This window comes from Podarcis bocagei, assembly GCF_964188305.1.
Source record: "Podarcis bocagei genome assembly, chromosome: 17".
In the NCBI taxonomy this organism is placed as follows: Eukaryota; Metazoa; Chordata; class Lepidosauria; order Squamata; family Lacertidae; genus Podarcis; species Podarcis bocagei.
In genome coordinates this window covers 37,221,066-37,237,903 of record NC_138143.1, presented here as the reverse complement: position 1 = coordinate 37,237,903, position 16,838 = coordinate 37,221,066, and the positions used below count along the sequence as shown (strand labels likewise).

Sequence of the window (16,838 nt, the reverse complement as noted above, 5' to 3'; positions counted from 1 at the left end):
GGCAGATTTCAAGTTGTAGGCTCTGCTTCTGTTTTCTTCTGGTATCCTGAGATTCCCCTAAACTGATGAATTAATATGTTTAATTATATAAGGTGAAGATGTTTAAGTTAAATTTCATAAAAATTGGGATTTGGAAAACCGTTAAAAGGACATGCAATGAAATTCAACCAAGGGGAAGTGAGGAAGTCACTTAACAAAGTTAATAACTGTAATTTTCAATAAGGCTATGATTTATGTTATGTTTGTTTGTCTTGTGTGTTTGTTTGTTTATAATATTGTGAAAACCAATAAAAAATTTTTGGGGAAAAAAAGAGATTCCCCTAAAGTGGGCCTGGTGTAAAATCCATGTACAGTACTTACTTCCTAACCATATCTATGTAGAGGCAATTGAATTCAGTGGAATTCATTCTCAGGTAATTGGTTAGGATTAGGATTGCAGCCCTAGAATTAAAGAACTCTGAATCCAGGAAGTTGAGTTGACAGAAGTGACAGGAGCTCACAGTCCTTCCACACACAAAAAGCCATTATTGGTTGCCCAAGCTTTTTTTTTTATTTTAAAAATATAATTTGGGGTGGGAAGGCAGTTGTGCTGTTGCTGCTATTGTTAAAGAAAAGGGAGTCAGAAATGTTTTCCAATCTACTGCAAATCACCCAGAGATCCAGAGATTTCCTGCCTGCCCCTAATCTAGTGATTGGCAGCAGTTCTCTGCAGTTTTAAAGTAGGCTTTCCCTGCCCTTCCTGGGAGTCAGGGATTGGACCAGGGCCCTTTTGTATCCAAAACAAATACTCTATCACATGGGTAGGCAAACTAAGGTCCGGGGGCCAGATCCGGCCCCAAAGCCTTTTAAATCCAGTCCGCGGACAGTCCAGGAATCAGCGTGTTTTTACATGAGTAGAATGTGTCCTTTTATTTAAAATGCATCTCTGGGTTATTTGTGGGGCATAGCAATTTGTTCATTATTTTTTCCCAAAATAGAGTCCCCCCCCCCAAGGTCTGAGGGACAGTGGACCAGCCAAAAGTTTACTGACCCCTGCTCTACCACAAAACTACAGCCCTTCCATCAATCAGAAAAGACACTACCCATGTGTTGTCAGCTGAATGCAGTTACAGTGGTACCTCAGGTTACATACGCTTCAGGTTACAGAATCCGCTAACCCAGAAATAGTGCTTCAGGTTAAGAACTTTGCTTCAGGATGAGAACAGAAATCGTGCTCCGGCGGCACGGCGGCAGCAGGAGGCCCCATTAGCTAAAGTGGTGCTTCAGGTTAAGAACAGTTTCAGGTTAAGAACGGACCTCCAGAATGAATTAAGTACTTAACCTGAGGTACCACTGTATATTTTATTCATGGCATGACTGGTTGTACAAATGTTGTCAAATTATAAGGGAAGGTCTGATCCTTAGGGTGTCTATCAGGAAAGGCCGATGACATTAGATGTAATTGCAGTAATTTCATAGTGCGGTACATCTTATTCTTAGACAATGAATCTCTTCTTATGCCCATCTCTCAAGGTCAGTCTTTATTAGACTTTCTACCTCCAAGGCATCCTTTTCACTGAGAAAAAGCCCACTTTGACCTGGGTTGTGAACTGCAACAGATCCCATACGAGGGCATCTAATAGTTTCTTACAGAGCCTCTCATCTATGCAGGGGACAGAATTAGGTGAGGTTCAACTCCATTTTAGTTTTGACGTTTGATTAAAAATGCAACAAGATGTGAGGCTGTGAATCAAATAGAATGCATTTTGGACCCAGTACCTGCCTGCAAATCTAGACAGCATCTTAAAAAGCAGAGACATCATCTTGCGAACAAAGGTCTGTATAGTTAAAGCTATGGTTTTCCCAGTAGTGATGTATGGAAGTGAGAGCTGGACCATAAAGGTGGCTGATTGCCGAAGAATTGATGCTTTTGAATTCTGGTGGTGGAGGAGACTCTTGAGAGTCCCATGGAAGGCAAGAAGATCAAACCTATCAATTCTGAAGGAAATCAGCCCTGAGTGCTTACTGGAAGGACAGATCGTGAAGCTGAGGCTCCAAGACTTTGGCCACCTCATGAGAAGAGAAGACTCCCTGGAAAAGACCCTGACGCTGGGAAAGATGGAGGGCACAAGGAGAAGGGGACGACAGAGGAAAGATTGTTGGATAGTGTTCTCGAAACCACCAGGCATGAGTTTGACCAAACTGTGGGAGGCAGTGGAAGACAGGAGTGCCTGGCGTGCTCTGGTCCAGGGGGTCACGAAGAGTCGGACACGACTAAATGACTAAACAACAACAACCTGCCTGCAGGTAGTTCTGAGATGTCTTGTACAATGGACAAAGGCCTCAGGCAAGTTAGTGTTAAAGCAGATATGGAATCCAAACTTTAAAGTACATTCTTTCCAGGAAAGACGTTTATACAATTTTTACAACTAAGGTCAAAACTGCAACCAATGAGTGAGACAAGGAGCATGTTCCTTCATGGAAAATAGTTGCTTTTTCCCCTTGTAAGAATTAAGGAAACAGTAAGACATCAAGTTTGCTTAACAGAGCTGTGGGATGTTGACTTTAGAAAACTTTCTCCATTTGTGTAAGTTGGGAAAATGCAGATGGAATTGTTCCCGAGAAGACCTTCCAAGGAGACCAGCGAGATTTTACACTTGTAGAGGAAAGGAGATCTTCCTCCAGATCTTCTCCAGTGTATACATAAAAAGCTCTTTCCAATTTCTGGCCGTTAAAAGATTTGCTACAGCAGATATGTATTTGCTCAAATACGTTTATTAGAAACAACCGATATGACAAAAGTGTTAACTCTGCAGTTATGAAGAAATCACAGTATACAGCTTATTACAATCAAAAGAAACTGAGCAGCAAATCTCCAATCTTGCTGTGTCTTCAGAGCACCTCATTACAATCGAGACCCTACCGGAAAACGTTTTTCAAAAGTACAGCACAACAGCAAGTGAAGCACATTTCATTTTTCAGTGGATGCAACATTTGCCCATCTTGACCTTCTGCCCGTCACTGAGCCCAATGTCCTTGCAATGATTTGGGTGCCAGAAAAGCCTTGTTAGGAGGCGTCGTTCTTCTCTTTCTCTCTCGGTATCCTTCCCATGATGTAGAATTCTGGGTTTGGATGCATATCTGTGAAGTGAGCTATGCGGTTCGACATGGCAAAAAAGGCTGCAATCGTGCCTATGTCCCAGGCATCTTCTCGGTTAAACCCATTCGCCTCCAGCTTCTGAAAGTGCTCTTCGGTGATATTATCCGCTCGGCAGACGGCGAGTGCAAATTCAACCATGGCCCTCTCCCGATCACTCAGCTCGGCCATTTGCCAGTTCACAGTGACCTGCACAAAATCAGAGCCAAGGGAGGTTATTGACAGTTATGGCCAACCGCTAGACCAGTTAAGGTAAAGGTAAAGGGACCCCTGACCGTTAGGCCCAGTCGTGGCCGACTCTGGGGTTGCGGCGCTCATCTCGCTGTATTGGGCGAGGGAGCCGGCGTACAGCTTCCAGGTCATGTGGCCAGCATGACTAAGCCACTTCTGGCAAACCAGAGCAGCGCACGGAAACGCCGTTTACCTTCCCGCCAGAGTGGTACCTATTTATCTACTAGCACTTTGACGTGCTTTCGAACTGCTGGGTTGGCAGGAGCAGGGACCGAGCAATGGGAGCTCACCCCGTTGCGGGGATTCGAACTGCCAACCTTCCAATCGGCAAGCCCTAGGCTCTGTGGTTTAACCCACAGTGCCACCTGCGTCCCTTACTAGACCAGTTATGGGGACCAAATTTACAGGCAGCATTAGGTAAAAGAGAATGAGGGCTGAAAAGGATTAGGGAGCAACCGTGAACATGAACCACAGTGCATTGCTGCCAGATCCTGAATAGGTTGATGTAAAGGACTAAAGGGTTCCTCTACCTTTGCTCCTTGTACAAGAGAGGGAATTATGCTGAGTGCAACTTCTTATTTATTTATTTATTAATAATTATTTTTATTTATTGGACTTATATACAGTACAGTGGTACCTTTGGTTACGTACTTAATTTGTTCTGGAGGTCCGTTCTTAACCTGAAACTGTTCTTAACCTGAAGCACCACTTTAGCTAATGGGGCCTCCCGCCGCCGCACGATTTCTGTTCTCATCCTGAAGCAAAGTTCTTAACCTGAAGCACTATTTCTGGGTTAGCGGAGTCTGTAACCTGAAGCGTATGTAACCTGAAGCGTATGTAACCTGAAGCGTATGTAACCCGTGGTACCACTGTACTGCTCTTCATCGTAAGATCTCAGGCGGTTCACAATATAAAAATGCAAGGTAAAAGCACAAACAAATAGAACAAAGACAACAAAACAATGCCCCCATCGCACAAGCACATTTAAAAGGCTGCAGAATATTAAGGCCTGGTTGAAGAGAAACATTTTTGCCTGGCACCTAACAATATGTAATGAAGGCAGCAGGAGAGCCGCCCTGGGGAGAGCATCCCACAGATGGGGAGCCACTCCAGAAAAGGCCTGATCTCGTGTTGCCACCCTCTGAGCCTCTCACGGAACAGGCACACAAAGAAGAGCCTCAGAGGATGAACGCAGAATTCGGGTTTATAGCATAACGCCATTTTATTTATTTTATTTTACTTGACAAAATTTTATATACCGCCTGATTGTAAGAGAACCTCTAAGTGGTTTACAAAAATAGAAAGCAAAACATTAGAATTATCAACAAGAACCAGGTATTTAAAAACATTCAAAAATGATTAAAAGTGCATGAATTGCAGCAAGATTAGCATCTGCTGAAAAACCCTATTCTATAGAATTTTAAGCCTTTGGAAAACAGCTTTTTTCAGCTGCTTCATGTTAGGATGTGAAACCTAAGACGCTGGCAAGTTAGCAATGTCATGTGACTTTAAGTAGTCAAGCTCGTTAAGTTGTTAAGTTGCTCAGTATATAAAGAGTGTTTGTTTTCTCTGCCTGGGGGGCGTGAAGCAAAAATGTCCGAAAGCTCCGGAGGTGTTTTGGTTATCTTTCTGCAATAAACCTGTCTTTGGAAAGACAGGCTTCCCTGTGTTGTTATTTCTTTGCTGCTGAGACTTTGAAGCTTGTACTGCAACAAGAATCTCTGCACTGGACTTAATTAATGCTCTGCAAAGAGAACTGTTGCTGGTGGCGCAGCGGAAGCGTTTACTGGACTAGTACACAAACTCTCTTACTTCAAAGGACCTTTAAATGACCTGATCCAGTGGCAAAGAACCCAGCATCTTGTACTACAATACAAACTTATCAAGCCCACAGTTTTGCATCATGCAGAATGCAAGGAATCATAACTGCGTAATTTTGTTATGCCTTCTTCAGTAGCCTCTCATGGTCACCTATCATAAATATCCATCAGAAAGCACTTTTAGACAGCTTTGCTATCATATCCCCGGTTTGATGCACAGGAAAGTATAAAACTGTTTTGCAGATTTCACAAGGGCAATTCACATACAGTGGATGTTTGGGTTGTGAACGTGATCCGTGCGGGATGCATGTTTGCAACCCGCAGCAGCGTGTCTGCACATGCGTGGGTTGCGATTCGGCGCTTCTGCACATGCGCAAAGCGCGTCCGTAACCTGAAAAAATGCAACCTGAAGCGTCTGTAACCTGAGGTATGACTGTATTGAGAAAACTAGCATTTGAATCCAGAAAAAAACCATTCCCCTTCATACAATTCCTTTCTGTTTGGAAATTCTTTTGCCAATTATCTGTGCAAAACTAGCCAATAAGTGGCAAGGAAACAAGTACAGTGGTACCTCGAGTTACAAACACCTCAGGTTACAAACTCTGCTAACCTGGAAGAGTTACCTCGAGTTGAGAACTTTGCCCCAGAATGAGAACGGAAATTGTGTGCCGGCGGCGCAGCAGCGGCAAGAGGCCCCATTAGCGAAAGCACGCCTCTAGTTAAGAACAGTTTCAGGTGAAGAACGGACCTCCGGAAGGAATTAAGTTCGTAACTAGAGGTACCACTGTACAGGAGAGAAATCCTAAGCAAGGGAGTGAAACAGAAGAAGATGGAGACAGACGAGCAAGACAGACACGTGTACCAACCTGATCTGCTAGCGCTGTTTTTTTGGAGTATATCCGATGTAGAGCGCCGTGTGCAATCACGCAGTATGGACACTTGTTAACAATACTTGTGGCCACAATAATGAGCTCTTTGTCAGCCTTGCTTAGGCTTCCTATAGAAGAAGAGACATGCAGAAGGTGGGTCATATTTCTAGAGCGGCAGGGGCATTGAGTCACTTAACCAACATGCACCAATACCACCATATAGAGATAAGATAGACTGGACTCCCAAATAATAAGGGTTGGAAGATGTCCAAATGCTATCAGTTAGAAGCAGCAGCAGGTATATTGAAAAAAAGCCCTGGATGGCTCAGTTGGAATGAAGGAATGGGTTTCCCAAATCTAAAACCTGACTCTACAGCCAGTCTGAAACGGGCCCCAAAATCCCCATTTTTCCTTCTCCATTAGCTAAAATCCATTAACTTGAGCACTTGAGCCAGTATACAATGAACCCAGCTGTATAAACAGCCCTCTCAGTCAGGTTTTAGATTTGGGAAACCCATTCCTTCAGGAACAGCATTAAACTCTTAATATCAAGGTCATGGGTTACAAAACACATAAAAAACCAAGAACCACCCAATAATCCCTCCTGCCCCCAACGCATTTAAAAGGGCATTGACTGTCAATCAGTCAAAGGCCGGGTTAAAGAAGAACGTTTTCGCCTGGTGCCTAAAGGTGTATAATGGAGTTGCCAGCTGAACCCCCTGGAAATAAATAATAATAATAATAATAATAATAATAATAATAATAATAATAATAATAGTTTATTTCTACCTTGCCCATCTGTCTGGGTTTCCCCAGCTACTCTTCCAACAGAAGATTAAAAATACATTAAAACATCAATCGTTTAAAACTTCCCTAAACAGGGCTGCCTTCAGATGTCTTCTAAATGTCATATACCTTATTTTTTGCTCTATAAGACTCACTTTTTCCCTCCTAAAAAGTAAGGGGAAATGTGTGTGCGTCTTATGGGGCAAATGCAGGCTGCGCAACTATCCCAGAAGCCAGAACAGCAAAAGGGATTGCTGCTTTCACTGCGCAGCGATCCCTCTTGCTGTTCTGGCTTCTGAGATTCAGAATATTTTTTTTTCTTGTTATCCTCCTCCAAAAACTAGATGCGTCTTGTGGTCTGGTGCGTCTTATAGAGCGAAAAATACGGTTGTTGTTTATTTCTTTGACATCTGATGGGAGGGTGTTCCACAGGGCGGGCGGCACTACCGAGAAGGGAAGAGCATTCGACAAACAGGGAGCCACTGCAGAAAAGGCCTCATCTCATCTTGCAACCCTCCGTATCTCTCATGGAGGCAGCTCATGAAGAAGAGCCTCAGAGTATGATCTCAAGGTCTGGGTAGATTCATTAGGAGAGAGGCCTTAAAGAATCTTGGAACCGGTGGAAATTATTATTGCCTGGTACTTATTTCTGTTGACAGAACCAAGGAAGGCCTGTAGCGTCAGTGCTCATCTTACCCATAGGTAACCCTAGTGGAATTCAACAACAGTCACGTTAAGATAGACCAAGTATGGTTTCTGTTCTTACCTGTCTCCTTGTTCATGGTGGCATTGTAATAAGCAAAGAATGCTCTAAATTCTGCTGGTCGGTGAGACATAACCTTAAACACGTTGGGCAAAAACCCAGTCTATTGGAAGAATTAAGAATAAAACACCAGTCAATCACCTTAAAATAGTTAAGAGAAGATGCTGATATAGTTTTCTTCTATTTATTATTATTATTATTATTATTATTATTATTATTATTATTATTATTATTATTATTATTATTATTACAATTTAGATACTACCCTGTATCAGAAAATACCAGGGCGGTGTACAACGTTAAAAACACTTTACAGAACATCAATAATAAAAGCGTAATAAAAACATGACAGAGAGCCTAACAGTAAAATAATCATCCTAATAACATTCCACTCCCCCACACTTTCACGGGTCAGTTCCTAGAAAACGGCAAGTCTCCCCTTCTTAATCCTCCTAGCAGTGCGGGAGGAAGTGGCAGAGAACATGTTTTGCACTCAGGTCTCATCTTATCAATCCTTGGCTTCTCCACTTAAAAGGTTTAGGGAAGCAGGGACTAGGAAAGACCCTCTCCTCTGCCTAAAACCCTGGGTAAAAAGGGGACCCCTGACCATTAGGTCCAGTCGTGACAGACTCTGGGGTCCTGGCGCTCATCTCGCTTGATTGGCCGAGGGAGCCGGTGTACAGCTTCCGGGTCATGTGGCCAGCATGACTAAGCCGCTTCTGGCGAACCAGAGCAGCGCACGGGAATGCCGTTTACCTTCCCGCCGGAGCGGTAACTATTTATCTACTTTCACTTTTTGTGTGCTTTCGAACTGCTAGGTTGGCAGGAGCAGGGACCGAGCAACGGGAGCAGGTATTCAAACTGCCGACCTTCTGATTGGCAAGTCCTAGGCTCTGTAGTTTAACCCACAGTGCCACCCGCGTCCCCCTAAAACCCTGGGTAACTGCTACCTATTACAGTAGACCATACTGGACAAGAAATACAAATTGGCAGAGCTGGGATAAAGGTAAAGGACCCCTGGACGGTTAAGTCCAGTCAAAGGCGACTATGGGGTTGTGGCGCTCATATCGCTCTCAGGCTGAGGGAGCCAGTGTTTGTCCACAGACAGCTTTCCGCGTCATGTGGCCAGCATGACTGAACCACTTCTGGTGCAACGGAACACCGTGATGGATACCAGAGTGCACGGATATGCTGTTGACCTTCCTGCCACAGTGGTGCCTATTTATTTACTTGCACTGGCGTGCTTTCGAGTTGCTAGGTTGGCAGGAGCTGGGAAAGAACAATGGGAGCTCACCCCGTCGCAGGGATTTGAACCGCTGACCTTCTGATCGGCAAGCCCAAGAGGCTCAGTGGTTTAGACCACAGCGCCACTATTGAACACATCATAGGCCACTTCTAAGAGAACAAGGGTGTGTTTAGCGGTATCACTTGGCGATGTCTTGATGTACCACCAAGAAGTGCTGATGGGGCAGAGGACTGGACCTTTGAATTCTTCCTCAAGTTTAAATACAGCACTTTCAAAGCTAGGATGTCAGATAGGAGTCTTCTCCCTAACACACTACAGTGGTACATTGGGTTACATACGCTTCAGGTTACATACACTTCAGGTTACAGACTCCGCTAACCCAGAAATAGTGCTTCAGGTTAAGAACTTTGCTTCAGGATAAGAACAGAAATCGTGCTCTGGCAGCGCGGCGGCAGCAGGAGGCCCCATTAGCTAAAGTGGTCTTCAGGATAAGAACAGTTTCAGGTTAAGAACGGACCTCTGGAATGAATTAAGTACTTAACCCGAAGTACCACTGTACATGGTACACCCTCCTCCCCTAAAACGACCCTTGAGGTAGGTTAAGAGGCTGTGACTGGCCCAAGGTCACCCAATGAGCCGCATGACCGAGAGGGGATTTGAACCCTGATCTCCCAGGTCCTAGTCTGACACTAACCACTACACCACACTGCCTTTCTAGAGTACTTCTGCTATGGGCAAGCTACTTAAATTCAGTAGTTAAAAAAATATGAGGAAAGCAAAATGCCACTTATAGACAAGCATCTGAAATATTTTCCTCGAAGCTTGAATTTGTTTTATTCTGGATTGTTTTATTTGATATATTAATGTGTTGTAAACTGCTTTGAGATTTTTTCTTTAAAAGGTAAAGCAGTATAGAAATGAAAAATAGTAATAAATAATAATAATAATATTTTATTATTTATACCCATCCATCTGGCTGGGTTTCCTCAGCCACTCTAATAATAAAGTGCATTGCAAAAAAAAGGGGGGGAAGCGCCTACACATTTCATTTTGGTGACCATAACCTAGGTTTAAGGTGCCATTTGGCGATCAGCTTATATATGAGTTTCTAACACTGTTTCTAGTCAAAGATAAATCACATAGCTCAGTAACTTCTAATAAATCAAGACAATCTGGTTTTTGGTTCTCCCTCCCTCCAAAATCCAACCATTCATTAAAATCTGGCTTTAAGATAGTTCCAAGTTTCTTTGGTCCGTATAGTTAAAGCTATGGTTTTCCCAGTCGTGATGTATGGAAGTTAGAGCTGGACCATAAAGAAGGCTGATCGCCGAAGAATGGATGCTTTTGAATTCTGGTGCTGGAGGAGACTCTTGAGAGTCCCATGGACTGCAAGAAGATCAAACCGATCCATTCTTAAGGAAATCAGCCCTGAGTGCTCACTGGAAGGACAAATCGTGAAGCTGAGGCTCCAATACTTTGGGCACCTCATGAGAAGAAAAGACTCCCTGGAAAAGACCCTGATGTTGGGAAAGATGGAGGGCACAAGGAGAAGGGGACGGCAGAGGACGAAATGTTGGACAGTGTTCTCGAAGCTACCAGCATGAGTTTGACCAAACTGCGGGAGGCAGTGGAAGACAGGAGTGCCTGGCGTGCTCTGGTCCATGGGGTCACGAAGAGTCGGACACGACTGAACAACAACAATTTTCTTTGAAAGGACAAGATTCCACCTTCCCCAGCAGATTTCCCCCTTACCTTTACTTCCACTTCCTCCATGAGCTCTACTATATCATAGGGCAAATCCTTCTTGTTGGGTACTGGAAAGCGCCCGGACGGTTTGCGGGCACTCCCTCCCTCTGTGCTGTACACATGGTTCTGAGATGCAGAGTGTTGAGGAGTTTTCGGGGAAGACGCCAAACCGCGAGGCAGAAGCTAGAAACACAGAAATAAAGGGAAATCTTCTGTTTAACAAAGCGCAGCATCATAATGTTGGCTTCATCGGTGTAGAAAACAAACCCAAATTGTAAACCCACTAGCATGGGGATGGGGGAACTTACAACCTTCCAGATGTTTCTGGAGCCCATCCCATCATCCCTGACCATCATCAACCGTCTGTGGAGTTGATGGGGCTGGAATCTAACAACATCTGGAGGGCTGCTGGTTCCCCATCTAGCAGTTCCATGTGATTCTAGAATAGCTCAATCTCTCTGCTGTTTGGCACCACTGCAGGGCTAGGATGCAAAAAAGGCTAGGATCCAATGCAGTGGGGTTTTTTAAGGAAATCAACAAGGTAAAGGTAAAGGACCCTAGGAGGTTAAGTCCAGTCAAAGGTGACTATGGGGTTTCATCTCGCTTTCAGGCCGAGGGAGCCGGCGTTTGTCCACAGACAGCTTTCCGGGTCATGTGGCCAGCATGACTAAACCACTTCTGGCACATCGAAGACACCGTGACGGAAGCCAGAGCGCATGGAAATGCCATTTAACTTCCCGCCGCAGTGGTACCTATTTATCTACTTGCACTGGTTTGCTCTCGAACTGCTAGGTTGGCAGGAGCTGGGACAGAGCAATGGGAGCTCACTCCGTCGCGGGGATTCGAACTGCCGACCTTCCGATTGGCAAGCCCAAGAGGCTCGGTGGTTTAGACCACAGCACCACCCGTGTCCCTACAACGCTTGAAGAGGAGAGCTTCAAGCAGTGCTGCAACTGAGTGACTTTTTAAAAGCAAATACTGTAACTGTTTGCCAGATGGCAGAGGACAAAGCCACAGGCCACATGCAGAACTACTTGCATGGTTTTATGGCTCCTGGCACAGATATATAAATCTGAGTGTCTTCAATTTCCCAGGGCTCACATGCCGCAGTATTTGGGGCTCAAATATCCTGGGGTTTTGTGTCAACTTCCCATCATCTCCTAAGCACTCTCTCCCATTACGCTTCTTCCAGCCTTCTGGACTCATGCCCTTCTCTTCTCATTGTTGTGGAGGGCAGGGATAGCCAATAGCTCAGTTGGTTAGAGCATGGTGCTGATAACACCAAGGTTGCAGGTTCGATCCCTGTATGGGACAGCTGCATATTTCTGCATCGCAAGATGGACTAGCGTATCCTCCCAACATTTCTCTGATGAAAATAAGGACACCCCCATTCCATAATGATGATTTTACTATTTATACCCCACACATCTGACTGGGTTGCCCCAGCCACTCTGGGCTGCTTCCAGCATATACAAAAATATAATTAAACATTTAAAAAACTTCCCTATGCAGGATTGCCTTGCGGGCCGGATAACTCCATACCTGCCAACATTTATCCAGTGAAAATAGGGACATCCTAAGTGGGACATTCTGGATCAAATCAGCAACCAGGACGGCTTCTCTTAATCAGGGACGTCCCTGGAAAATAGGGACACTTGGCTGGTCTGCAGCATCAATTAGGGGCAAGAAACTGGGCTTAGTCTTTCTGCTGGGGAAGGCTTAGGGGCTGACCTCTCAGAATACTGGATTAGATGGGAGCTTTAGTCTGATTCTGCAGGGCTGCTCTTAAAATTCCTACATTCTAACACATTCCAGCTCCAGGCTTCTGTGAATGGAATGTGAGGCTGATTTATTGGTTCAGCAAGTAATCTCAAGATGGTAAGAAATATGACATGGATAGCTCAATTGGCTAGTGCATGGCGCTGATAATGCCAAGGTTGCAGGTTCGAACCTTGTAGGATAGCTGCATATTCCTGCATTGCAGAGGGTTAGACTATATGATCCACAGAGTCCCTTCCAACACTACAATTCTATGATTCAATGTGGTGCCTTCCATATTTTATGGACTACGATTCTCACCATCCTTGAATATTGGCCAAGCTGGCTGAGGCTGATGAGCGCTGGAAACCCCTCATGTTGACCAACGCCGTCTCTTAACAGCAGAAGTAAGAAGGCTTGCCAAACATTTTCCTACTTTAGAGCTCTTAAAATTAAAAGGTCTAGCGTGCATTCACAAGAGAGGGAAATCAGCTAAGCTTTAAAGTCAATTTGCATAGGCTGTAAAATTTGCTTGTGCTTTTCCAAATCGTATTTCTATTCTCGTGGGCTTTTTGCTTTCCTCTGGGCAAACGATGTGTTCGAGACACTGTGTTCTTATTTTTAAAAGCAAGCAGACCTATTGTTCTAATCAAACATGGTTGCTGCCTCTCCTAAATGCACCAGGCGCTTGGGAGGCAGCGTACAGTGTTGCTATAGAACAATGGATTGACTGTTATGACTAATAGCTTTTAAAAAGAAGAATGGTATCACCAAATTCGAAATAAGACCTCAAGTGTGAACGTGCAGAATCGGGGGAAGGATTTACTTGTTGGGCCGTAGATGGGGATGGGCAAATCTGGCCCTCCAAATATTGTTCAACTCCATCTCCTATCTGCCTCAGTCAGCATGGGCACAGGTCAGAGATTAAAGGAACTGGTCCAACAATATTTGCATGGCCCCAGCTTCCTGATCTTTGGCATAAAGCAATGAAATGAGCCGTTCACAGTGTGAAAAAATACCAGCCATTCTTTTGCAATGAAACAAATACTTGTGCAATTAAGAGACACACAGAGCAATAAGCCATTTCACTTAGACTAGCAAAGGCAGAACTCGTCTTTCTGTTGAAATCTCCTTGCATTGTTTGTTAGTCAAACAACACCCAGTTAGCGAAGTTTCTTCAGTCATCTCTTTCTTCCTGACCATAATAGAAAGTCCGTTTCTGAATGTCAGTGTTATCAGGATGCCCCCGGGTTAGAGTTTCACCAATGGGTCTGCATAAATATGCCTTTAACACGCAGACTGGTTGGGGAATATCTGAGGCAGTTTGTTGAAAAGTGCATATAAAATGCAACCCCAACATAAAGGTAAAGGGACCCCTGACCATTAGGTCCAGTCGTGGCCGACTCTGGGGTTGCGGCGCTCATCTCGCTTTATTGGCCGAGGGAGCCGGCGTACAGCTTCCAGGTCATGTGGCCAGCATGACTAAGCCGCTTCTGGTGAACCAGAGCAGCACACGGAAACGCTGGTTACCTTCCCGCTGGAGTGGTACCTATTTATCTACTTGCACTTTGACATGCTTTCAAACTGCTAGGTGGGCAGGAGCAGGGACCAAGCAACGGGAGCTCACCCCATCGCGTGGATTCAAACCGCTGACCTTCTGATTGACAAGTCCTTGGCTCTGTGGTTTAACTCACAGCGCCACCCGCGTCCCTAACCCCAACAATGCAAAACATTATATATTTCAAAAAGCAGGATTTTTTTTTACTTTGCGGGGATTGCATTTATGTATTTCTAACCAAAAACTGCTAGAAGCTCTTGGAACGTCTAACAACAGCAGCACCACCCTCTCTCTCACACACCCCTGCCTTACACATAAACATTTCCAAGCATGAAAAGAGAAATTGGTTAAGTAACAGAGGGGTCACTGGGGCAGCTTCTCTTTGCTGGACTGCATTCCAAAAAAGTGACCCCGTGAGTTCATTTAAAAAGCTACCCTGCCAGTGTCAGTGCAAACAAAGTCTTATAATTAATACCCTCATATTGGAGGTGTGGGGCTATGGCTACGCCAGTCCTGCAAAGTATAGAACCACAGAATTGCAGAGCTGGAAGGGACCTTAAGAATTATCTAGTCCAACCCCCTGCAATGCAAGACTACGCAGCCGTTCCATACAGGGCTTGAACCTGCAACCTTGACCTTATCAGCACCAAGCTCTAACCAACTGAGCTATGCAGGCTCCACAATTCAAATGCTATACCCATTTTGCTGGGTGGAATTACGAGCAGCGTGTGCAAACTTTGAAGTGCTATCCTTGCTTTAAAAAAAAAAAAAAGTTTCTGGAGGGGGGGAGGAGCTTCTGTGCACCTGTTTGTAGCAACAATGAAATTAATTAAGAGTTGGGGGGGGGCAAGGGATTCAAGGAAAGAATAGAGGCTTTCAGCACTTAAAACACATTCAAAGCACACGGTTCCCCCCAAAGCGGAATCCTGGGTGCTGAGGTTTGTCAAGGATGCTGGGAACCGTAGTATCATTTTCTTTGAAGTAGTTTTGGAGAGTTTTTGGGAGACTAATTCAGGCATAGGCAAACTCGGCCCTCCAGATGTTTTGGGACTACAACTCCCATCATCCCTGACCACTGGTCCTGTTAGCTAGGGATGATGGGAGTTGTAGTCCCAAAACATCTGGAGGGCCAAGTTTGCCTATGCCTGCTCTAATTTATTTGTGGTTAGGATGGGACTGAAGGACCATGATGGGGTGGTTTGTGTTTCTTCTTCTGTTTTAAGGGTAATTTCTACTGGAGCTTTTTAATGATTTTAATGCTACCTACCTACCGAGCAGAATGCTATTTAGTCTGGACAACGTGCCCTGGTGCCAGGACTGCAATGTGTGGCTGGTGTCTCCCAGGTTAAACGTTATAGAGACCCCTGTTTTTTTTTTTAGTATTTTAGCAATTTGTAAGGGGGGCGGGTTGGGGCTACATGACCCTCGGGATTCCTTCCAACTCTACCATTCTATAACCGGTCGCCTCCCCTTGCCTCCTGGGTGCGCCGGCCCTGCCTACCCAGAGCGCAAACGCAACCTGAGCCGCGCGTAAAGACGCAGGAAGCTGCGCCAAGGGGAAGCGCCCCCTTTTGGAGCGCTGCCCGCTTCCCGGACGCACATGTCCCGCCAGGACATCCCAGCCGAGCCGGGCTGCCTTTTGCGCTGGGCTCGGGGATACTCACGCCCAGGGAGCCCCGACTGCGGAGCTGCAGGAGCCTGGTACCCAGGAGGAGCCGCCTCGCCATCATGGTGCCGCGATCCGGCTGCTGCGCGATTTGGGAAGGGCCGAAGGACAAGCAGGCGCGGCTCGGCGCCTCCTCCTTTATACCCAAGCGCTCCTCCGGAGGCGAGAGCATGCGCGCATGGCCGGAAAGGCCTCCGCCCCACCCCCAAGCCACCGCCCCCCATGTCGACGCGGGACCCTACTTCCCAACGATGGAGAACTTAGCTGGGTTTCCTCGCGCGCTCCCATGCGTGTGTGCATTTCAGTGGGGGGGTGGACTAGATGTCCCTTGGGGGACCCTTCCAATTTTATGATTGTGTCTGTGTGTCACATTGCACCTTCCGAGAGCGAATGGCAAATGTGGCCAGGTGCTATTCCAGAAAAAAACCATCTTTTGTCGTTGGGTTCGCAGCCTCCTTGCAGCCAAAAAGCCTTTATTGCAAGGTGTGCCGTGAGAGTCACACGCCCCCGGCTTCTTTAATTGCACAAAACAGACACTCGACATTGTTCTTTTTGCAATCGAGCATTGTGCAAATTTTATGAAATAAATAAAATAGCCAGGTTTCCCACAGTAGGCTTTTATTTACAGCTCGACCTGGAGATGTCGAGGAGTTTTCTTCATGCAAAAGGATGGGAGCTACCACTGAATTGCAGCCCTTAACACATCTACTAATTACTACTACTTGCTCTTGGTCTACATTGCCGAAGGGGAACTTTTGCTGGCCGGCAGCCGGAGGACTGAGGATTGTCGGGTTTCTGTGGGCTTTTGAGTTTATGCCTGTGGTTTTTCAAAATTACAATCTGCTTTGGAAAGGCGTGGTAAAAATCTTCCAGGAAACTGTTTTAAAGATGCTATCAGTATCATGGCTCCGGCTCCTGGGTAAACAGTGAGGGAAACCAGCGGCTCAAGCGTTTAGCGTGAAGCACCAGAAATCAAAATATAAAATGGCTTTTCTTCCAAATCAAGTGATAACGCTTTTCGAAACACTCAAACGCTGCCTCGTCCCAAATATCACCGCAACCGGGATAGCTCATGAGACTCTTAATCTCAGAGTCGTGGGTTCAAGTTCCATACAGGGCAAAAAGATTCCTGCCTTGCACGGGGTTGGACTAGATGACCCGAGGACCCCTTCCAACTCCTAGCATGCTATGAATCAGAGCCGTCCAATTAAGTAAACTACAACCCCCAGAATGCACCTTGACTGGTTTGTGACGTTAGA

General features: G+C 45.5%; 1 protein-coding gene across 1 annotated transcript; it reads right to left on the bottom strand.

Moving 5' to 3' along the window:
- Positions 1-2,736: 2,736 nt before the first annotated feature.
- Positions 2,737-15,754, bottom strand: LOC308576887 (uncharacterized protein). The gene is made up of 5 exons (XM_081176941.1): positions 15,578-15,754; positions 10,604-10,780; positions 7,609-7,708; positions 6,054-6,184; positions 2,737-3,325 (listed from the first exon to the last, which is right to left on the bottom strand). Exons 1-5 carry the CDS (start codon positions 15,749-15,751, stop codon positions 3,047-3,049), a joined length of 861 nt encoding a protein of 286 aa, XP_081033067.1. The 5' UTR covers positions 15,752-15,754; the 3' UTR covers positions 2,737-3,046.
- Positions 15,755-16,838: the final 1,084 nt, after the last annotated feature.